General features: G+C 41.3%; 3 protein-coding genes and 1 pseudogene across 3 annotated transcripts; 2 read left to right on the forward strand and 2 right to left on the reverse strand.

Annotated features, from left to right (window-relative positions):
- Positions 1 to 1433: 1433 nt before the first annotated feature.
- On the reverse strand, positions 1434 to 4507 carry LOC116210428 (rac-like GTP-binding protein ARAC1). Its single transcript, XM_031544295.1, has 7 exons — positions 4006 to 4507; positions 3239 to 3326; positions 3041 to 3150; positions 2871 to 2934; positions 2156 to 2220; positions 2000 to 2065; positions 1434 to 1913 (listed from the first exon to the last, which is right to left on the reverse strand). The coding sequence occupies exons 1-7, from the start codon at positions 4102 to 4104 to the stop codon at positions 1815 to 1817; spliced, it is 591 nt and encodes a 196-aa protein (XP_031400155.1). The 5' UTR covers positions 4105 to 4507; the 3' UTR covers positions 1434 to 1814.
- Positions 4508 to 10372: 5865 nt separating this feature from the next.
- Positions 10373 to 13863, forward strand: LOC116212073 (annotated as a pseudogene).
- LOC116210427 (cell cycle checkpoint protein RAD17) lies at positions 13614 to 19227 on the forward strand. The gene is made up of 12 exons (XM_031544294.1): positions 13614 to 14506; positions 15159 to 15216; positions 15630 to 15715; positions 15817 to 15864; positions 16018 to 16074; positions 16234 to 16336; positions 16762 to 17060; positions 17158 to 17494; positions 18056 to 18181; positions 18291 to 18489; positions 18596 to 18656; positions 18837 to 19227. Exons 1-12 carry the CDS (start codon positions 14312 to 14314, stop codon positions 19056 to 19058), a joined length of 1791 nt encoding a protein of 596 aa, XP_031400154.1. The 5' UTR covers positions 13614 to 14311; the 3' UTR covers positions 19059 to 19227.
- Positions 19228 to 19376: 149 nt separating this feature from the next.
- LOC116210426 (protein ALTERED PHOSPHATE STARVATION RESPONSE 1-like) lies at positions 19377 to 23267 on the reverse strand. The gene is given in 5 exon segments (XM_031544293.1): positions 19377 to 19806; positions 19808 to 20212; positions 20427 to 20650; positions 21572 to 21759; positions 22210 to 23267. Coding segments are annotated over 5 exon segments (1854 nt in total). The 5' UTR covers positions 22874 to 23267; the 3' UTR covers positions 19377 to 19433.
- Positions 23268 to 23815: the final 548 nt, after the last annotated feature.

Consider the following 23815-nt stretch of genomic DNA (forward strand, 5'->3'; position numbering starts at 1 on the left):
AAAGGAAATATTTTTCAAAAAATTCTTGACCGTCCTCAGTGCATATGACGATTCCCATAACCAACATCGTTCCTTTATGTTCACCCCTTTGGTTCCTCAACTGGTCAATAAGAATCCACCTTTTAGCCTGGTGCGGTCCAAGTCCAACTCCAGCGACCTTTTAGGCAGTTTCGATGTTTTATCTGCTTGTACCGCATCTCGATGCAATGTGCTCGTGCTCGATCTGAATCGCATCGAAAGAGACCTTTCAATACTGTGACAAAATGTAGTATTCATTTGGTCGTACAAAAGAATTGAGATCGATGAAATACTCCAAACAGATAATGGACTTATAGAATCGTTAAAACCCGATTCTTTGTATATGAGCTCGTCCAACAGGGTAAAGCCAGTCACACGGGGCACCCAGTTGTCCAGTCAACTTTGCCATTAGCCATCTCATCTAATCCTCCACGAGTATCCACAAATTCACTATCGTAACTATGAACTATACAAGGAAAAGGAAGTTCCGGCCTGAGCTATACTTCCGACCCCGTTTTAGGAGGAAAAAGGATCATAGACGGGGAAGAATCTATCTCGACTGCTTATTTGTTGCGGTTTACATTATGAGACTTAAAACAATCAAAGGTTGAGATTGATGTAGTCAAAAATTTTCGACAAAGAAAGATGGCCTTTGACAAGTTCTCTTCCCACCAGCAAAACAGCAATTCCAATAGAAGCCAGCTCCCAAACTCAACAAGGACAATGGTGCAAAGGCAAAATACCCACTTTAAATATTCCAAAAACACCAATGAATTTTATCACTAAGATATTCCTCCATACTGAGATGGGGCCTATGATATCTCACATGGGAAGGTGTAAATCAAAATATAGGGAGGAACCTGCTCAGACATTCTTAAAAAATTATATATATTTTGGATAAAAATTCTACTGCCACTCACAGTTGATTCTCTTTCTTTTTATAGAAAAGTAACTGACTTGAATATCAAAAGATAAAAAAGAAAAGGAAAAAAGAAAAGATATTCGAACTTAGCTTATACAAGAAAAAGCAATACCACAATACCAAAGATAAGATTCGAACTAAACCAATATAGTTGGTAAATTATACTTTATATGTTGTAAGATAGTTTTAAAAATTAGAAGCGCCTCATAACCAGAGCCAAGCTGAACGCCTGAATAGAGATACATCTCAATGTAGAACACCACCTCGTAATGACATTGAAAATGATAGAACCAATCCACCCGAATGGTTGACATTCATTATAAATCCCCACGAACATGTCACTCAACCAAAAGAGATCTGTCAGATTTGAAAAATGAAAAGGATGGAATCCACATATTTGTCTTTGCTTGAAATTGACCAACACTTTGTTCCTTTCACACACAATTTGCGCAGAGAGAGAAAGAGAGAGAGAGAGAGGAGGAAGAAGAAGAAGAGACAGACAAATACTAATGATTTGCATCAGAAAGTGTTCAGAAGTGAATAACAAAAAAAAAACATATAGAGGAAAAGCCTTACAGGTTACAGGAACAGATGCTAAAAGATTTATAACTCTTGCTTGTCTGCAGTCTGCTAATACACAGAAAAATAGACCATATTGAGAGCAAAGACGACCGAGACATTAAAACTGGTAGAGACCTGCGAGTAATACCCAGCAAGCTGCACAATGAAGATGAAAATTCTTGTCCACCGGTGCCATGAGATTGAGGAAATAGCAGCTTTGGAGCATCGAGAGGGAGATGCAGGAACAGGGCACAGATGCGGCTGATTGATTCTTATCTATGGAAAACGTGCGACTCCTTTGTCCAAGTGACTATCACAATATGGAGCAACCTGCTGCTTTTCCCTTCTTTTTCTTTTGCTTTGGGGGTTGGAGCACCACTCTTATGGCTGCATCAAAGACCCCCTTCACGTTCTGCAGTTTGAGGAAGAAAGTCGATCATCATAAAGACTCTTGTGCCTCATATAGTACTGGGAAAATTGTCTATGGTATATATGTACCTGCTGCGTCTTTGCACTGCACTCGATATATGAAGGAGCACCAATAAGCTTCCGCAACTCCTCTCCCTGGGGAGAGAAACAGAGCAATTTTCTCAAACTTGGAAGAGTTTAATACAATAGCATGTGAAGCAAGAGATGTTGTCGACTCATAAGTACCTGTGCAGTTGTGATTGGAACTGCACCAGGATGATCGATGAAGAATTGCTTATCGTCTCGGAGATCTGTATATAACATTTGTTATTCTTACAAAAGGGGAAACATCTTTGCTGTTCAGCAGAAGCTGAATAAGAGAGCACAAGCACTGTCCCTTTGCTAAAGATAAAAAAGGCGCATTGCCTGGAAGGATTAACAGTGACCACTGAGTAGGGGACATCCCGAAACTAACTTTTCAATGCAAAATTTCATTCAGTAAAAGTAGCAAGTACTATGCTGCAAAAAAGGACTGGCATTTGCTCATTTAACTGACAATCTCTAAAAAGGCGAGAGTAATGTCTAAACGTGCATCACCATCATAGCAACTCCTTTCTTTAAATAGTTCAATAGTGCAGTTGAAACATGAGTTTATCTACAAGAGTTAACCCCCTCTCTGAGTCCTGACACTGATGACCTCCTTCCAGCATATAAAAAACATGAAAGGTGGAAAATGAGCATCAGCTGTCAACAAAAATAAATATATATCGACACAAAAAAAGCAGCTACTAGGAAGGACATAAAGGTTTGCCTCACGGTGCAACTGGCAAAGGGACCTCATGGTGCAAAAGTAAGTGACAAGTTACAGAAATACAGAAGACACCTCCCAAGCAAAACATGTATGAAGAAGCACAGTGGCTAAAGAAAACGCGAGCTAAGTACGGGATTTCAAGAATCTTACCTAGCTTTGTACCAACAAGAATGATCGGCACACCAGGAGCATAGTGCTTCAACTCTGGAATCCACTGAAATGAATTAAATTATATCAATAAACTTACTCAGAAGCACATGCACATGAGAAGGCGAGGTAGAGAGAGAAGAGGGGGGGGGGGGGGGGGGGGGGGGAGAGACCTTCTTGGAGACATTTTCGTAACTGGCTTTGCTAATGAGGGAAAATGCCAGGATGAAAACATCTGCTCCACGGTAACTCAGAGGTCTCAATCGATTGTAATCCTCTTGTCCTGTTCCGAGAGGATGAAACAGAAATGAGGATCAAGGGAAGAATTATTGACCATGAAAATGGAAAAAAAAGGGGAGTTAAAAATTTACCGGCTGTATCCCACAATCCCAGGTTTACAGTACTTCCATTCACAACGACATTCGCACTGAAGTTGTCAAATACAGTGGGGACATAATCCTGTTTTTAGATCAAATTACAATCAGGAAAAGGGTCAAGGCACCAAAAAATTCAAACAAATAAGTGCACCTATATCAGTCGATGACAGACTGCCACCAACTTTCTTGCACTTGGAAATTGCGATAGCATCAACTTTTGAAATACAAAAGATGCAGAGCAGCGCAAAACTCAAAGTAAATAGAACCTCGGTTCTCCATCGAAACCAAGAGATGAACTAACTCATGAGATGCCAACACCGGCATTCAAAGATTATAAGACAAGAATGCTTCTTTAATTGGACTATCCAATAGATTAAACACAAGCGAATGCAAAAATCAACATCACCAAGACGCAATCCTCCGAGCTAAAAGTTCATAAAACCATGAATGGGCCAACGCACACTAAGAATTCCAACTAGATTTATCCGAATTGCCGCAGTCAATTCAACAAGAGAACAAGATTGAAATTTCCTCGACATTTCATGGACGTATCATCTTCCAGCCTCATTTTATTCAATCGAAAAAACAATCTGCGCCTAAAACACACCAAGAAAAATCTTGCTATTTTTTGCCATACTTGAAACGCAATTGCCATTGGCTGCATTGTCACAACAAATTCGTCCGGAGGGAAAATTCACATTTGCAAGAAAGAAATGAAAATGCAGGCGCCAGGAGCACGCCATGGCGAGCGGCAATCTCACCGTGGGGAAGGTATTGCTGGTGTAGGAGATCAGCAGGCAGGTTTTACCGACGGCACCGTCGCCAACAGTAACGCACTTTATGAACCTCGACGCGCTCATCTTATCGGTAATGCTGCACTCCCGCTCAGATCTCCAATGCAGCGAGCGGGATGATCCTCCACTATCTCTCTCTCAATTATCCGTTGAGCTCTCCTCCTGCAGGGGTGGTGGAGTTCGGAGGAGCCACCGCGGGTGGGGAAGACGACGGGGACGTGAAACCCTAACGCGGAGGTGCAGGGCGGAGAATGCGACGGGTGGCAGAATGCGACGGGTAGGAGAGGGGTTTTTGGGGGACCCGAAGAGAGAGAAAGTAGAGAGAGAGAGAGGGGGGAGGGGGGAGGGGAGGGGGAGAGGGGTTTGACGCATTTATGCGAAGGCCGGAAAATGTTGCGGTTGAAGCGTTCGTTGAGCTAACCATCTCTCTCTCTCTCTCTCTCCTCTTTTCCTTCTGCCAACGAACCCACCAGTCCGTCTCCGTCTCTCATCACGTCCCCACTCTGTCTTTTTCATCCTTCTAAGTGCTTTTGAATTTTTGAAAATTGACTTTTTACTTTCGATAAAATCACGACATATCTTTAATTTATTATTCGAGATTAATTTGTTCAGGTTTCGTTTGTCCCATTCCCAATATTCAGACTGCCAGTGTAATTTTCCAGCTTTAAGAGTAGAAAATGATGCATTTACTCTCTTTTTTTTTTAATTTATGAGATCACAAGGTGTTCTTAATCTATTGTCCAAAGCTAATATCTGCTAAAGCGTTTTGGCTTGATCAGGCCACGAAGTGCATCTAATGAGGTGTGGAACATTTGCTCTACGAGGAAAGTTCATCCCCGTTAGCTCGCACTTTGCTACTATGCTTACATCTAATGGTTTGGTGAACCCTTTTTACTTGGCATGTAACTGAAAATGCCCTTTTAATGTAGATGCCGCCATTTCTCTCCTCTAACTTGAAATTTAGTGCTTGGTTTGCTCTTTAATGATTTTTCTACCAAAGTTTTTGTGTCATGGTTCATGCACTGACATGGTATGGTTAGAGGACGCATCGACCTCGACTGAGGGCAATGACATAACAATATTTGTAGATGAAATAACTGGTTCATGTTGTGGTTTGTACATTGAAGTTGTTTGGTCGTGGTTTTGACATGTTTGAATGCATGGACCGTGACTGAGGAGGGTATCTTTGGTGCATTATTGTCATATATGATTATAATCATCATCATCGTCATTATTTCTTCTACTACTGCTATCATTGCTTTTGTAGTTGTTATCGTCATTCCCTGTCTAAAATTATCACATTGGCTTTATGCTTAAGTTTAATCGACATGAAAGTGGAGTAAAAGAATTCACCATAAGATAGTGGTGAGTCTTCTTTTGAATTTTTTGAGAGGGAGAGAGAGAGAGAGGTGACTTGAAACCCAAGTTTTACATAGCTATTTGCCTCTTTAATCCGTACTACTTTTTTTTTTTTCAGCATACACGTTATAATACTTGAAAATTTAATGAATTCCGATTAATTCAGTTGAGTCAGATTAGCCAATAGAAGGTATAGGTCTTCTAATCGTGTATTTTCTTCATTCACAAGACTTGAACTCAAAACCCATACATAATTAAAGAAATATATGCGTCAAACCATTTAAACCAATCCATGTTGATTTTGTATGACTATTGATTTTTATTTATTTTTAGTTTAAACGAAGTTTATAGACATAATAATAACAATAGAAAAAAAATAGAATAGAATGAGAAGACAAATAGAAAAGAGTATATTATAACTGACAGAGCGAATCTCCAAACTTTTGATTTCATGTGAGAATTTATGTCACTGCACTACATTCATTTCTTGTTGTTTAGTGCAATTTTGTTTCACCTTTTTTCTTATAATTGAGGTTGTTCTTGGCCTCACTTGGATTGCATGAGTTGTAGGCTCTTTCTCTAAACTCATCCATTTTACGGTTTACACCATTCCTCATCGGCCATCTGTGAGGGACCGATTTGATTAATTACTCTATATAGTTAAGTTTGTGTGCTATGGGGTTGGTGTTCACATTTTATATTTAGACCCACTTTAACATTAATTTAGTGAGAACCTTTTGAACTTATACATACGATTAGGAAAATTCAATTGAAATGTCGTCCGATCAAGAAAAATTATTACATAAATTGTACCGTTGCCTCCTTCACATGCATATATGTGATGTGATTCGGGAAGTTTATACAATTTATGTTATGACATATTGCTTGTTTTTCAAATTTTGTGTTGGATTATTGTCGTTTTCTTTAGTACCGTTGCCTCCTTCACATGTCGTCGCTAGATGGGAAAACCAAACACTTGTAGATCTCCAATGCTCTGAGTAGAATATATGTAGTTACCGGTTCTCATTCGGCAATTCAAATGCAAGGCAGCTCAAATTCAATAAAGAGTATTTGGACTATCATCATTGTTGGAGAAATCGACCCGATCGAAGAACAAAATAGAGAAGAGAGTAAAGAAGAGAAGAGAAGATCGACACACAAAAAAATTACTCGTAAAATCACGCCCAGCATTGCATGTTAAGAAAGACCAATGGCTACCACTTGTCAATTGCATTCCAAGCCTGTATAAGACTCTGTAATTTGTTCCCCAAAGCTGCCTACTCCCATAATATTATGTTCTCGATTTTTCGATCAATTCCGACGAGTCTTCACGACTTCGAAATACCCGCAAAATATCCGAAAACGCTAGACACATTCCAACAATTATGTCATAAACCGGTTCGAGAAAAATCCTCAATTGCCAAGCAGGGCACAGACCACGCGAATGATGATGTAGATGACTGTTATGGGTTGATATGATAAGGAAAATAGAGAATTTTTTAACATACAGAGGTCACGACTCCTATTATTTTTTAATATGTATTTATTTGGGTAGAATGGTCACTGAGTAGATATGTATATAAACTCATTGTACAATTGTATTTGATTGAAGAATCCGATTTTTTTTTTTTTTGCTTTTCTCTTAATTACACCCATTTTTCGCACCTAATGGACGTTACGAGATCATAACGAACGTGACATTTGGACGAGCTTAGTTGGTCGAATTTTTGAATTAATTAAGGCCCATGACTCAACATTTCCATTGGAAACACGAAGAGGCCCGTGTAAAGAGACAGCCCATGATCGAGCACTTGATGACCCGACTAGAAGATCCATGGCATTACCTGATCCAGATTGCCGCTGGTGGGTTGGTTATTCAAGAGGAGATTATGTGGTAACTTCTAGTTGGGCTGATCTGTTTGGATTAGATAAGAGCTTCAGCTGAGTAGCTCTCACAAGGAAATGATCCCCATCCTTTTCAAGACGAGATCAACCCATGAACCTGGACATACATACGGGAAGGATGACAATTCTACATGGCTGCTAGGAATTATTTCCTTAGCGAATTAAATTGGACATGGGAATAGTCAAAGACATAAGAGAAGGGAGCTTACGTAAGGAAATATGTGAGTTGATGCGTTCAAGGCAAGAGAAGCACAGGTTGTGCCCTTGGTCAACATCTAGAGGGTTTCCTGGGACAGAGGATTGCATTTCGTGGAGATTACTTGGAGAGTTGACAAGAAGATTGTCTTAGCTTGGCAATTTCCATATCTTGGTCAGATAGAATATTTATATTTCCTAATTTAACTAGCCGCTTGGATAGCACGAAATTTATTGCTTTCTTTCATTCATTTCCTTGTAATAAGGTTGAATCTCTACTCATTAGGGTTCCTAAGTCCGCCCTATAAGAGTAGACGAAGCCATTCATTGTAAGCCCTCTTGCGACAACACGACAACATAATGCATATTTAATTTACTTATTGGCTCTACACCATTTATCTTACTTTTTCACATCTTCCAACCTCTATTTGTCTTCTTTTCTCCCCTTTCGTTCTATCTCCCTCATCGGAGCCCTCGGTCCCGTTCTTCTTCACCTATCCCGTTGGAACATCTCAACTCATTAAGGTTCCTAGGTCCGCTCTATAAGAGTAGACGAAGCCGTTTATTGTAAGCGCCCCACGACAACACAACAAGACAATGCATATCTAATTTACTTATTGGCTCTATGCCATTTATCTTACTTTTTCGCATCTTTCAACCTCTATTCGTCTTCTTTTCTCCTCTTTTGTCTTATCTCCCTCACTAGAGCCCTTGGTTCTATTCTTCTTCACCTATCCCCTTAATACATCTTGTTCTGTTATTTCTCTCACCTTTCCTCACTAGAACCTTTGGTTTCATTCTACCCATTCTACCCATTCCGAGGCTTTCAGGCTAAGAATGGTTTTATCAAGTCAAGGTTTTCGGGCCTAAGGCTCTTCTTTTCGACTATCTTGTAGCCGAGATCAGCCAACACAAACTTTCCAGGGACCGTGATCCTATCCTTGCATGAGCACTTTCGACTGCCTCTAGCCGAGACCCACCTACAGGGAGGCATTACCTGAGTCGAGGCTTCTTAGTGAAAACTCATCCATTTCAGCTACAAATCAGTCAAGACACATTTTTCACAGGCCTTCCCTAGGCCGTGACCATCATCACAAACCAGCTTCTGAGCCGTCTCATATAAGTATTGGCCTAAACATCATGCACATGTCTAGAAGAACTTAAACGGCTTAACCCTCGAAGCCATGACATCAATTACAGCACTTCTATAACCTCCCGACCGACATCATCACACCTCATCACATTGAAAATCCAGTTGCCCGCTAATCCTACGGACTCCAAGGATCATGGTATAATGCTTTAGCCCGATGAGGACGACCGGTGGTTTCGCCCCCACTCACATCTTGGGACTGTGCCCTGGCACGCCTGACAACCTGAGCGCCATGCGGTAGTTGGAGAGTGGATCACGAATTTTAGGCGAAACATGTCCGAATGATTGAAGAATCTGATTGAGTGGTCCGCTTGATAGTCAAATTCATCGGCTGCCCTGTTCATGTCAACTTTTATTGAGTAATTTAATATACAATATTCATATCTTGTTTGATTTGAAATGTTCAAAAGTCGTCTTTTTCCAAAAATGATTTATTCTTTATTACTAATTAACAATCCCTTTTATTTTTTATTTTCGGCCGATCTCTTTGTCAACTTCATATTAGCGGGGGCCAAGCTATATATGTTAAGTCTATTTTTGGAATTTAAAGGTCGTAAATCGTAATAGCTTTTTCTTTGAAAAATTTCACCATCCTTTTCTCGAGCAGTCCCTAATTTCTCTGGACCTTTATATTGGCATTGACCCCAAGTACTAATTTGACAACCTCGAAGGATCAAGAGACTGAAAAAAAGAGAGAAATTCCCCTTCTTTTTACATATAGAAAGATTCTCTCTTTCTCTCTTTCTTTTTTTTTTCCTGAGTACATATAGAAAGATCGTCGTTGCAAGTATTGTTCATTGAAATATATTTTATCAATGTTATTGATTTTCATCCAACTTGATTTATTCCTCTTATACAAAAATTAAAATGGATATAGTTGGAATACACTGTATTATGTACTTAGTTACTAGTTGTACGTATTTCATAAGGAACTAGTTCTTTTTGCGATTTCATCAGGTTCTTAATTACTAGAAAGAATGAAATTTAGTAGAAGGCGTGCTATAATATGTCGCGGAAATATGCTCAAAGAAATTATTCGCGCGATCAGAATAGTTTCACTAAATATTTGTGCACCATAATTCCCATTTTTGTTCCAAGTTTCCCATATCATCGTGATATATTCTAATGTCCCATCAACTGTGCCAACATGCGAGTTTTAGATGTTTGTTATGCCAAATCAACAAAATATAGCTCCCAAGCCATTAGATTACTTTAAACCGACTGCACCTCGCCAGTGACCGATTGACTTATAATCAACCAGGTCGATTCCGATTGATAATCTAGTTCATGTGTCATCGTAATATTTACGAAGCATACAAATTAATTTGATTAATGGTATGTATATGTATCTGGTCTCCCATGTCTCAGATACGAGCCAATGCCATAGAATGAGTTCAGGCAACGTGGGGAGAGCATCCTTCCCCCAATTCCTGAATTATATATTTACCAGTCCTGACTTGGTCAAATCCCCAATTCAGCCACAGAGGATGACAGAAGATTTTCCTTGTTAGACAACAAATAGCCCAAAAAAAGAAACAAAAATAGATAATTTTAATTAACTGACTAAAAGGGAAATTAAGAAAATCTGCTTATCACTGTCATAATTTCTTCATAGTTTGATTTTTATTAACTGAGACTAGGGTTGGTTTAGGTTGTAAATGTGGTTTATAATGGCAACAATGGTTAGAGAGATCCAAGTGTTAACAATACTACTGTTGGCTTCAATTCTTGCAATTTCACTCAAGTGAGGATGAGAATAAAGAGGTGAAGGGTATGACATATGATAGTAGGTCCTTGATCATCAATGGCAAGAGAGAGTTCTCTTCTCCGGCTCGATCCACTATCCTCGGAGCCCTCCCGAGGCAATATACATCTCTCTTCACTGTCCTATAAGCTGATTATTCTGGTGAGAAACAAGTGAAGTATACGATCATAGATTATTGGATCTGAGTGAATGAAACGGGTGGGGCGAGTCCTACTAATTTTGATGGATTGCTGACTAGAAGTTTCACGTGCAGATGTGGGAAGGTGTCCTACGAAAAGCTAAGGAGGGAGGATTGAATGTCATCCAAACCTCTGTGTTTTGAGCCAGTGAAGGGACAGTTGACAATCTCTTCTTCCACAAACTTTTGTTGCTCTTGCTGTTCATGTTGTTGACAAGTTGATCCCTTGAAACTTTTCAGTACAATTATGAGGGAAACTATGATTTGATGAAATTCATTAAGATGATCAGGGACCAAGGCATGTATGCAAACCCTAAGAGTCGGTCCATTCATCGAGGCCGAATGGAACTACGGGTACATACGCCTTCACTACTCGACTTCCCTCTATCGCACGTAGGCTTTCATGTGTCATAACTGATTCTATTGTTCTGTTTAACACGGTGGATTTCCCTGCTGGTTAAGGGAGGTGGCAGATATTACATTTCGGACCGAAAATCCGCCCTTTGAGGTATCATTACCGATCATGCTCCTAAGTCCTGGTATAACTCGTTAAATTCCGGGCTACGATATGAAAAAGCCAAATGAGTAATCTGATTCCTGTGGTTCACATTTTCAACAGTACTACATGAAGAGGTTCACAAAGAAGATCATAGAGATGAATGATGAAGGATGCAAAGTTGTTCGCTTCCCAAGGTGGCCCGATCATCTTATCACAGGTCAAAGTTCATATCGCTTTTCTTATACCGAATAAATTTTTCCGATTCACCGAAAGAAGAAACAAGACATGTCCACGAAGAACTATATATATAAGTTGCGGTTTTCTTTTGGTGAATAATTTTTCGTCTTTCCTTGTGACTAGATTGAAAACGAGTACAACACTATCCAATTGGCTTTCAAGGAACCAGGGACGCGATACATTCAGGGGGCAGGAACTATGGCTGTGGGACTAAAGATGGCCGCCCCATGGTTTATGTGCAGGCAAAAGGATGCTCCCGATCCAGTAGTACGTGACTGTCATGTTTGCTCCTCTTAAGTATCTAGAATGACTTTTCCCACAGACATCTTCAATGAAACTGCAAATTCGTAATCGAATTCAAAATGGAAGATTACCCGATACTTCTCATCCTTAGACACGTCGAATTTGTTCAGAAGTATATGTGCACACATTAATATCTGTCATATATATATATATATATATATATTTATATATATTTCCCATTAACATTCTTTTATTTTTATATTGATCAGCTAATGAAATCACAACATATTTTTAGTTTTTATATGATCTTTTAGTCAAAATTAATTATGGAGTTGTGTGTGCAGATTAACACTTGCAATGCCAGAAACTGTGGGGACACTTTCACTGGCCAATATAAACCAAACAAACCAACTTTGTGGACAGAAAATTGGACTGCCCAATAAGCACTTTATTCCTATGATTTTTATGAAATTGTTAACTAAACTATATATTATTCTTTGATTTCTATTTAATTACGATAATTTATAACAACTGAGAAGAGAAAACGATGTTGTCCAGGTCATTAGATAATTCTCTTCTCACCATACATTTGAAAATGGCAGATACAGAGTTTTCAGCGACCAACCATCACAACGAGCTGCAGAGGACCTTGCCTTCTTGGTTGCTCGTTTCTTCTCGAAGAATGGCTCGCTCGCGAACTATTACATGGTACACAAACTCAGCTTCTCCTAGCATAGAAAACGCGGAAGAAATGATCCCGATTGGCCAAATAAATTGCTAATTGTATTTCATGTGTTTTTCCATGTAGTACTATGGTGGGACGAATTACGGCAGATCAGGATATTCATTTGTGACAACCCGGTATTATGACGAGGCTCCGATCGACGAATATGGTTAGACAGAGACAAACTCAAAATCGTGTCCACTTGAAGGAAAACAGAGCTTGAACCTGTTCAGAAAATAGAAAACTGAAAGCTGAAGCCGAAGTTTTCTTTGAAAACAATTCCAGGTTTGCTGAGGGAGCCAAAATGGGGTCATCTAAGAGATCTCCACCATGCCTTGAGACTCTGCAGCAAAGCTCTGCTATGGGGAATGCCCTCGGTCCAAATGTTTGGTCACGGGATCGAGGTAGCAGAATTATAAACTGAGGGACTCATTCAAGTTAGATTTGATAAAGATTTCGCAATATTGAGTAATCAAACAGTACCTCTTGCAGGCTCGAATAGACGAACAGCCTGGGACTAATGTATGTGCGGCATTTCTGAGCAACAACATTCCTCAGACTCCCATGAGCGTTACATTCCGTGGCACAAAGTATTTTCTATCACAGCACTCGATCAGCATCCTTCCCGATTGTAAGACTGTTGTCTACAACACGAAAACGGTACACAAAAACCCCACATAAATCCATATACATCTGTAAGTCAATTGGTTCCAGAAAAATGGGAGAAATTCTTCGGTTTCCTGTTTCTTGCTTTTTAATGATGAGAAAAATGAAAATTGGAATACCAAAAACAAAGAACAGATTTCTGGAAATAAACAGTGACACGATTGCTTCATTTGTTAATTATATGCTCGAAGTTGAAATTAGTCCTAACCTCTTGTATCGTCAGATTGTAGCACAACATAGTTCCAGGAGCCATGAGAACCCCAATGCGGAGAACAAAAATTTCCAGGGGCAAATGTTCCGAGAGAGGATTCCGAACTTTGAGGACTCTCCGCTCAAGTTGAATAGCCCACTTGAGCTGTTTAGCGCGACCAAGGACACTACCGATTATCTGTGGTACACCACTAGGTGAATATCGACGGTATACTACCTGATGAATTGATTGCGGAGGGGCATCTAATTAACTTTCTCAGAATTTGATAAACTATTAAACTATCTCGGTTCAATCTTTCAGTATCGATTTGGATAACTCAGACCTGCCATTCAAGAGAGTAATCAAACGGCACTTCAAGTCGCGAGCCTCGGCCATCTGATGCACGCATTTGTCAATGGTGAATATGCAGGTAATGTGCCCTTCCTTTCAAATCTTAAAAGATCACCTAATAATGAACATATCCCAACTGCAGAGGATTCCATCCCGTACAAACATTAATTAAGTATGTTTTCCTTTATACTCAAGAAGTAAAATTTTCAATGAAACACTTTTCAAATGAAGAACTTTTTTCAAAAACAAGATAGTTTTCCTGAGATAGCTCGAACTTCATATCTTAAAGGTTCTCTTATGAAGGAAGTTCACATGGGAGCAACATCGCAAAGAGCTTTCTCCTTCGGAGACCCGGAAACCTAAAAACCGGAGCGAACAATATTGTTTACCTTCCACCCACTACTCCATACTAGGCCATCAACCTCTCTCGTAATATGGAACCGAAATTAACTTACGAATTCGAATTTTTGCCTGTGGAAATTGTTTGCATGTACACCGGGAGCACACAATTGACTGTGCACGGAGTTGGGCTTTTGGCAAATCAGCCCAGCCCAATAAGCCAGTCAGCTTAAGCCCAATCGGAACCGTCGGCACAATCCAACGGTAGAGATCACCGGTACTCCGAGCAGTCTCACGCTGTGCACATACAGCCAATCACAGCCCTTCGCGCAATCGGCTTCTCTCAGAAGCCTCGCGCACACAAAATCCCCCTCCCTCCCTTCTTCCCCGCCATTTCTCTCTCTCTCTCTCTACGAGACGAGACCGCCATTGCTCTGCAACTTTTGCTCTCTCTCGGCTCTCGTCGGAGGTTATGGCGAAGAGGAACGGTGTGGTCGTGCTGTCGTCGGACGATGAAGACGTCAAGAGCTCGTCGAGGTCGAGGAGCGGCCCGAGGCCGAAACTAAAGTCAGTTCCCACTCGTTCCGATCCCAGGGGGGCGAAGAAGAAGCCTCGCCTCGCAGGTCCTCGGTCTCGCTCCTGTAAGCAATCCGGCACTGTGGACGAGGTTTGTTATCGCTTCCCTGTAGCTGTGTGCTGCATTTGATCCTTCATTTTGAATCTCGACTGTTGCTTTGGATTAATTCTTGGTTGTGATTGTAATGCTCGTTTTGCGGTTCGATCCATAGTCGAAGTTTGTTTTGATTACTAACTTTTTAATAGCTCCAAATGTTGAGTTCTTATTCAAATTGATGGTCAGCTAGCGGGGGAATGGGTTTAGCACAGTACGAGAAAATTGGATTTTGGATTCAAATATCTGAATTTCTTACATGCTTAGTCCCTCTCTCTGTGCGCAGTTCGTTCTAATCAATCCGCTGATCAGTTGGGTCAGCTTCTTCACTAGCAATACAAACCTTAGGTAGTTTAATATGGATTTCGGATTCAAATCCCTGAATTGTCTCTTTAAGTCGGTCCTGCGCAGCATAAATTTTGTTGCCCGTAGTCATTGTCTATTGTGGTCTTACTAACATCAGGTCCCAGCACACCTTTTTAGGATCGTGATTTGGGAACTGATTGACATGGCCTGCATTCGTTGAGCAACAATGTGCTGCTCACATACTTATAGAAGAAAAAAGTAATGATGGCAAAGCACTTACTTGAGTAAACTTTTGGAACTGATTTTGGTCATTAAAAGACTGAAGATTGTGGCTGTTTTGCAGTTTGAGTTCTTTGGGGAAGATTTCAAACAAGTATTTACTGGAGTCAAGGTATCTGCTGGTATGCCCTTACCATTAGTTTGCTCCCTCGTGTAGTTAGTGCCATGCAGTCTTCACATTTTAACTGTACAGAGGTTTTGTCCTTGGTATGGATGAAAGTAGAAAATTCTGACAGAGCGAGTAATGACAGAAAGCAAAGATCAGTAGAAGAATACACAACAAAGAAAGAAGAGAAATAAATAAAGATAAATATTGTGAAGACTTGTGATAATTTATTATGAAGAGTTAAGTATAACAATTTAATATACTTATGCTGCTTATTCATGTGTGGGGTGCAATGGTTGTTAGTACCCTTTCAAAACTCCACTGACAATCTAATGTCCACTCGATTTTGAGTGGATTTTGGCATCTTTTACTCTGCTATTCTCTTCTTTATCGTTGTCTCCCTCAGGGATTGGTGTTGGATGTAACCAGGTTTTGGAAAGGACGCCAGTAAGGAGTTATGGGTTGATAGGTACAAGCCTTGTACCTTTGAAGATCTTGCTGTTCACAAAAAGAAGGTCAAATAAGTTTGGACCTTCAAAACGACTTGCAGACTTTTAATTGTATTACCTTATTGGTATGGATACATAATTATTTCTTTATTTCCTCATATTTATAGGTTGAGGAAGTAAAATCTTGGTTTGAGGGAAGATTGCAAGCTCCAAAGGTAATCTTTGGTTAGCTTTACAGAACCACGTTCCCTATTGCATTCCCGTTTCACTCATTCTTCTTTGATTGATGAAAAAAATTGTGGAATATTGTTCTTATGAATTTATTTTCTTTTTTCGATTGAGATAATATTAATCCTTATCACTTGCAGGATAATTATGGCTCTAATGTTCTCCTTATCACTGGGCAAGCTGGAGCTGGAAAATCTGTAGGTGTTTTCATAGAATGTTGCTTAATATTTTTAAGCATATACATATGCAAATTGTTCTTGAACGACGGATGTAGTAAAATTACATGGTTTTCCAAGTTTTTGATGGCATTCAGAATGCGGTTACAATACTAAACGTCTGATGTTCTCAATCTGTAGGCAACTGTTAGGGTTATTGCGTCTCATGTCCGAGCCATGTTATTTGAATGGAATACACCAACTCCTACAATCTGGCAGGAGCATATTTATGGCAGCAATACAGGTACTGCTTCTATATCTATCTGGTAGATGGCATCTGTTAAGATTCGGAGCTGGGGAGAAATTCCTTTGTTACTTATGTTATTCTGATTATAGACTGGCATAGTTCCATCTTGAACCTGCGATCTAATACCATCTAAAAAATTTTTAAGATAGTGACAAGCAGTTGCTCTTGCATGTTGATCTTACAAGATAAAGATGTAGTTCATTTTTTATTATTTGATGCGTAAAGTTCATGCCTGCTAAGAATAGAGCACCTCCATGCATGTCTATTGTTTATTTCTTGCACTTTGTAAATGATAGATGCTCGAAATAATTTTTCCGCTTTACCCGGAATGTTGAGATTCAAATTCTTGTAAAAATGTTTCTGTAAGTGTGAATACTTGATGACTGATAACATGGTTCTCTTCATCGGCCCATCACTCTCAGGAGCACAGTATATTTCGAAGTTGGATGAGTTTGAACATTTTATCGAGACAATAAGGAAGTTCCGGACCTTATCTGGAAGGCCATCATCTCCAGTGGTTGTCCTGATCGATGATCTCCCTTTGACATTCGGCAGGAGTGCTTATAAGAGACTGCAGAACTGCTTACATCTTCTCGTGCAGACTGCATGTACACCTACCGTCATATTAATCTCTGATACTGGTCAATCCGATTCAGCAGATGATCCGGCGCGAAGTTTAGATGAACTTCAATCTTTCCTTGAGAAAGCTGGTGCTTATAAGGTCTCTAGTGCAACTGGGTTTTTCTCTCTTTTTTTAGTTCCATATCTAAAACATATGCAACCTGGTTATCTGACATGGAGTGCATGTGAATTTTCAGATCTCATTTAATCCTATTACAAATAAATCCATCAAGCGGAGTCTCTCTAGAATATGCAGAGAAGAGCGGTGCGATGTGAATGAGAAACAACTCGATTTAATTGCAACAGCCAGTGGAGGGGACATCAGACAAGCAATTACATCATTGCAATTTTTATGCCTCGATGAAGATATTAGACCAGCTTCATTAATTTCCGATTCTGCTCTGAAAAATGGGCAAAATCTTCCTGGTGATAAGTTGTTTGTACAGTTTGGTCGAGATGAGACACTCTCTCTCTTTCATGCCCTGGGGAAGTTCCTGCACAACAAAAGAGAGTGTGAAAGTACCTCTTCTTTAGGTATGTTCCATTAAGAAATCTCAACTCAAATGTCTTTTCTGGTGATTATAAAAATTTCCCTGTTTCGACTGGAAGATTCCACGGAAGAAACATGAGCAGAAGCCCTTTCGCTCAGGAACATTCTGAGCATGAACATCTTTTGACTGGTGTGAACATAATAAACTGGGCAATTTTTCCAGGAAACCGGTAAATTTGTACTGGAGGAGATTGATCTTGGGACTCGAAGATGGAATATTCTGGCTGAAACCCTAGAGCCTTAAACTAATGGACATAGTTGTGTAGGATACTGATGATCATTTTGAACCAGATAGCCATCCAAGGGAACACTTTACTGCTTCAACAAAAGCTCCTTATTTTTTAACATTGTTTTTTCTCCTTCCATCTGATTGGATCCCAATATAACCACCATTCTGATAACACGGACCTAAGGGTCTTATTCCAGTATGGCTTGTCTGATATGATGACATGCTAGATGTCAAATTGGAGTACTGTTTATACTTTGTTGCCAGCTTTTAATGCTTTTCTGTTATGTCACTTACCCTCCATGCGCTATTGTGGTAGATGAAGGCAAACTTCCTATTCGGGATAAGTATTTAAGGTTGCCACTGAAAATGGATTCTCCGGAAAAGGTCCTCGGTCAGGCACATGGACAAGCAAGACCAATTGCTGAATTTTTGCATGAGAATGGTACGTATTTATGGATACTTGTTGCACACTTGTTGAAGACCAAAAACGAGATTACTTCTGTGATCTACCCTTCTTGTATTTATTACGCTATCCTACACTCATGTTGCAGCTCTGGACTTCTTGGATGAGGATGCGATAGATGATGCCTGGACCATGCTCTCATATTTAGGCGATGCTGATGTACTTTTGGATACTCTCCGTCGAAATTTTGCTAAAAATAGTGATATAGAGGGCATCTTGCAGTCTTGCGCTGCTTCTGTTGCTGTTCGAGGGGTACTTTTTGGGAATGATCATCCACTGCCTCCCAGGTCCCATCTTTTAAATCACGATCTATAATATTGTTTGCATGTTATCAAGTAAAAGATCACGTCTTCCCTCGGGCTAGATGGTGAAGCTTATGTTTCATTTTCGCAGGTGGCATTCGATTCGCAAGCCAAAGCTTTGGCAGGTTCAGAAGTTAGCACTAAACAATAAGGTATTATCAGGACTTCTTCTTGTTCTTATCCTTTATTTTTGTTACTATTTTTCTTCTGCGAAGTTGGACAATAACATCTGCCTGCCGGTTTCTATTTTGTCTCTGGATTGATAGAATTGTTGATTTTCTCTTTTGGCCCGTGAAAGCAATTACAAGTTTCATAGTTGATTTGAACTGCAGGATGAGTTGCTGAGGCAGAGAGACGAATATCATGGCTCATCAGACTTATCAGTTATTGCCACCGAGTACACTCCTGTACATAGATGGATCCAGCATAAACAACCTGATGTTCATCAAGGATCTGTTCTTGATTGTGGGACTGGAGATGGTGATGAAGATACGACTATGGAAGACCAAGAAGCTGATCCTTCTGATGGTGACGACGAGATTGAGGATTGGTGAACTATCACAATTTGAATGTAGGAGATACCCTCAAATGTAAATTAGTCCCCAAAAGAAGCTTTACTCTTTTGTTAATTCTAAGCGACAAAGCTTCCTTGCATCTGGTCTTAGAGCTCTATTCTGCTTCCAAATTTTGCTCCAGTGAGGATTTAATGAGGCTTTCTCATCAGATTCCCCATATCGAACTGGATGAATGATCCCCGATACCGAACAAACTGTATTATATCCTGATGTTTGTTAAGTGTAAAGAAGCAGAAAATCGGTTCTCAATCGGTTCTCTCAGATCAGTCGTCGGTTTTGGGGTTGGCCAGTGGAGTCTCAACATAAATAGAAAAGGCTTATATTCACTCATAATAACAAGAATCCACGCAAAAATCAAGGGAGCAATCTCTTTACATCAGGTTCCATATCCTTTGCCTGGTTGTATACCGACTCGAATGCATTCATGCACACGCTCGAAAACCCGTGAATCGCCTGGAACATGTGGGGAAGCCCCATCTGCAAGTTGTTCAGGGTAGTAGTCCGCGTGATACTGACTGATTTCTCCTGCTTGCTCTTCTCCTCCTCCGCTCTGGCCCTCAAAGTCGCCACTTTCGCCCGCTTCTCCCCCACAGGATTCCTGCCTGATGCCCCTGACCCCTCAAGCATTGAGTAGGGCCCATGCTTGCACTCGAGTGACCTTAGCTCGTTGTTTCTCCTCTCAAGCTCCTTGAACACGGATTCTGACTTCTTCTTCTGCCTGTGCTCGGCCCTGCTGGACTACAATGGCATGGATCACAGTTAAGAAGCTTTTGATCCCCTCCGAGGCGACCTTGTCGGGGATCCGGTCAATCGCCTGGCTCCAATCCTCACAGAGTGAGTAGATCCTGGACTCGATGTGGGTGGGCCCCACGAGAGACGAGCTCTTGTTGAACTGGAACATGCTGAGCCGTAGCCATCCCATGAGAGATTGGATGTAGTCGTGCTGGGACTTGAAGAGGTTGCAGAAGGAGAGGTGCCATTGCTGGACCTCATGCTCGAGCTGGAGGGTTGACTGGCGATGAATCTCCGAGGTGGGTTCCAAGGAAGGGATCGTGCTCAGGTACTTAATCTGCCCAACAATGTGCGTTTGCACTTGATGGCACTCATACATACTTCTCCACATGCACATTAACCTACAAAAGAAAATTATAATGGGAACCAATCAGTTGATGGAAAACCGTCAAAAGTTGAAGACTTCCTCAAAAACCGATCAATATGGACCGTTCCAATGACCCCAATTAAAAGACAGAATGATTCCACGGTCTAAATTCCCAATTGGACTTCTTAGTTTTTACGAATCATCCTATTTATAAAATCTCATTGCACACTGAATGAGAAAACACTGACCCTTCCACGAGTTTCAAGAGCTGAGGATACAGCTCAGTCTCCCTCAGCTTGGTGATCTCGGCAGAGGTGGTCTCGATGGCCTGAGAAGCGACTGTAATCTGGGACTCGAGCTTCTCAACCTCCTTTTTTGTCTTCTCGGTTTTCACGTAATCTGCCCTCTTCAGCTCCAGCTTCCTCAGCTGCTCCACCTTCTTCTCATGCTCAATCTTGATTGTTCCCGCATTCTTTCACGAAACAAAGAATCTAACAAATTCAGTACATCATTCTAAAGCACCAAAATCATAAATATATAAAAGAAATTAAACAACGGTCCCAAAAAGACTAAAAGAATACTCAGTATGATTGAGATTCCAAAAGGTATAAGACGACACTGAACAACGCATGCCTATTAGTATTTTTTCAGTGTTAATAATGTCAGACTGAAGTAGTAAAATAATCTGACTCTGTCAGTTCTCTCTACTTTCTTGGAACAAAGGGGAATAATCCCATGTGAAATAAAGCCAAGGGGCCAAAGTTCGTGGAGAATTACGGAACCTAACTGAAAAATTAAACCGGTAATCCAATCCCAAAAAGTTAGATGAGTTTTTCTGATGTAAAATACACATGTGCATCGGGAAAAGCAGATACTTTCCTGAGCTCCAATAGAAGGGAACCATCTCCACAACCAGGAGTAATATCAATTCATAAATCATAAAAGAGCAAAGGAGAACTAGGACATTTTACGAGCCTGACAGAACTAAGACACTCCATAATTGGGACATCGTTAAATGTTTAAACACGATAGTCTGAGAAAGAAGATGGATTTTCAGTACTGAGTGACATGACTTATCATATTAACCTCAGTGCTTCCATATCAACAAGAATACTCACTTTCCACCAGCCCAAGAGTTGACTGATGGATGTTACTTGTAATTAGTTATCGGTCCCTCGGAAAACCAGTCTAATTATTTCTTGGTTAGGAAACACTTTCTCAGTCGGGGGCATTCATCCAGTTTCGACGTTAACAGTTCGTAATGAATAGAAAGTATGGCATTGCAGTCTAAATTGGCATTAATTTTGAGACACCTAATAATGCATCCACATCGCAAAATGCACACTTTCACGAGAAAAACACCATGGGAGAATCTACAATATACAATTGATACCTTCACTTCCTGGTACAATTTCTTCTCCCAGGCATACAGCCTCTCTGCGGTAGAACAGTGACTCCCATTACCACTCCTGGCAAGATTACTTCCCATTTTTCCCTCGCCAAAGCTGCCCCATCTCTGACTCGAACACCCCAGTGTCCACACCGACGGACTCAAACTGCAGCCATTGTCGTACACTTTACCTGCAAAACCCACAGCACCAGATCACATCTAAGAATTCACAACCTTATATCAAGTTTCACATCTCTTAAACCCGGTGATTCCTATGATCCTCGAGGCCTCATCTATGCCGACTGAGTGCATCAAAGACTCCAAATTCCCAAATCGCAGGCTAGTCCCATGTCATTTTATGTCAATTCTATCCTAGATCCAGTCTCCATTATTGGATGCGCGATCTGCCGGAAACATGCGGGGCCCGAATAAAAATCGAAAAGTACATATGAAATTATAATTTCATCTATGCCGACTGAGTGCATCAAAGACTCCAAATTCCCAAATCGCAGGCTTGTCCCGTGTCATTTTATGCCAATTCTATCCTAGATCCGGTCTCCGGTATCGGCTGCACGATCTGCCGGAAACATGCGGGGCCTGAACAAAAATCGGAAAGAAGTAGATATGAAATTATAATTCACCTCCTTTGGCCTGAGAAGAAAAGCCGGTGGCAGGAACCTCCAGCAGCTTAGAGAGCTCTCCTCCGCAGTCAGCAGCCCTTAGGAAATACTCATCCAATTCCTTTATTATCCCCGCGAGATCCTTCCCGCTGTTCCTCGACACCACCAGAGCGAGCTCGCTGCCTGCGGAGGATGACGGTGGCGGCGTCCCCCCGGTGGGTGGCCCCAACTCTGAAGCTGCCGTGGTGGTGGTCTCCTCCCACTCCTCGGTGGCATTCCTCGAGGCCGGCGGCGGGACAAACGGGTACCAGAAGTCCCACCCGGAGGCGGCCGCTGGGGGAGGAGGCGGCGGGGGAGGAGGAAGAGGGGAGGCGGTGAAGGAGGTGGAGGTCCAGGTGTCGGAGCTCAGGGGGCTCATTGGGGGCGGCGGCGGCGGAGGGGGAGGGGGAGGGGGCTGGTGGTGGTGGCGCGTGGGGGCGACTGGCGGCGGCGCGTGGTGGCGCGTGGACTCAGCGTTAGCGAAGTGGAGGAGGGCGGAGCCGGTGGCGCGGAGGGAGCGGAGGTACATGGAGTGGGCGGTGGCGAGGGAGTGGCGGGCCCGGACGAATTGCTTGGTGTACCGCTTCCGGGCCTTGCAGCGGGACACCATCTCCTCCCTGTCCACCCTCGAGTAGCATGAACCCATCTCTCCTATTTTCTTTCACTCTGTATGATGGTGTTTGCTTCAGCTTCTCATCCAGGTTTCAACACTGGCGGCATTTGCCATTTCCATCAGAAGAAAGCTGCTGCCTTTGCATTGCCGGAACTGATCTTGATCTTCAGCCGCTGCATTTGCCTGAGATAATATCGCATTCCTCCAAATTTCCCCCTTTTCTGGCACAGAGAGCGAGAGAGGACAGTGGGGGTATTAAAGAAGGGGAATAGGGAATGAGGAAAGGAGGGAGCAGAAGAACAGGTTTTTGGGTTCGGGATGGAACAGAGTGAAAGAGAGAGAGAGAAGAGCACGAGAGAGCTTTTTGGGCAGAGAGCCCAGAGAGAGGAGAGAGAAAGAGAGAGAGAGAGCGTGTGGGTATGTCTTTTATGCTTATGTGTTGCTGCTGTCTGGTTTTGTCTTTGGTTTCTTTCGAAGCTCTCCTGGACAGAAATGCCCTCCTCTGCATGCCCTCCATCCATCCATCATCTTAATTAATTCTTTGATTTGATGTTGTAATCCTACATTTAAAATTTTTTATTAGTTGCCCCCACACCCGTACTCTTTGCCCGTATTAATTCTTCATTCAATGATGATGCAATTTAGATTTGAAAATTGATATATTTGTTTAACCTCACTCACCCTGTGCCCTGCAACGTGCATGTTAGCAAAAGGTACCGATAGACAGGTCATCGGTGTCAGTATTCGAAATCATACGATCATCTAGGTTACCGAAGTACTTGAGATTAGTTCAATCTCTTGATACAAATCCACTGAAGTAATAATAGTTACACTATGTGATGATGCTTTCTAGTACGCTGTCTAGAGTTGAGAGAAATCCTCTTTTTTTTTTTTAATCCTAATATTCAGAAGTCTAATTGGATCTCGACTAATCCAATTGAACCGGATTGGTCCTCTAAAAGGTAAAACTCTCAT

The sequence above is a fragment of the Punica granatum genome, chromosome 6, assembly GCF_007655135.1.
Source record: "Punica granatum isolate Tunisia-2019 chromosome 6, ASM765513v2, whole genome shotgun sequence".
Lineage (NCBI taxonomy): Eukaryota > Viridiplantae > Streptophyta > Magnoliopsida > Myrtales > Lythraceae > Punica > Punica granatum.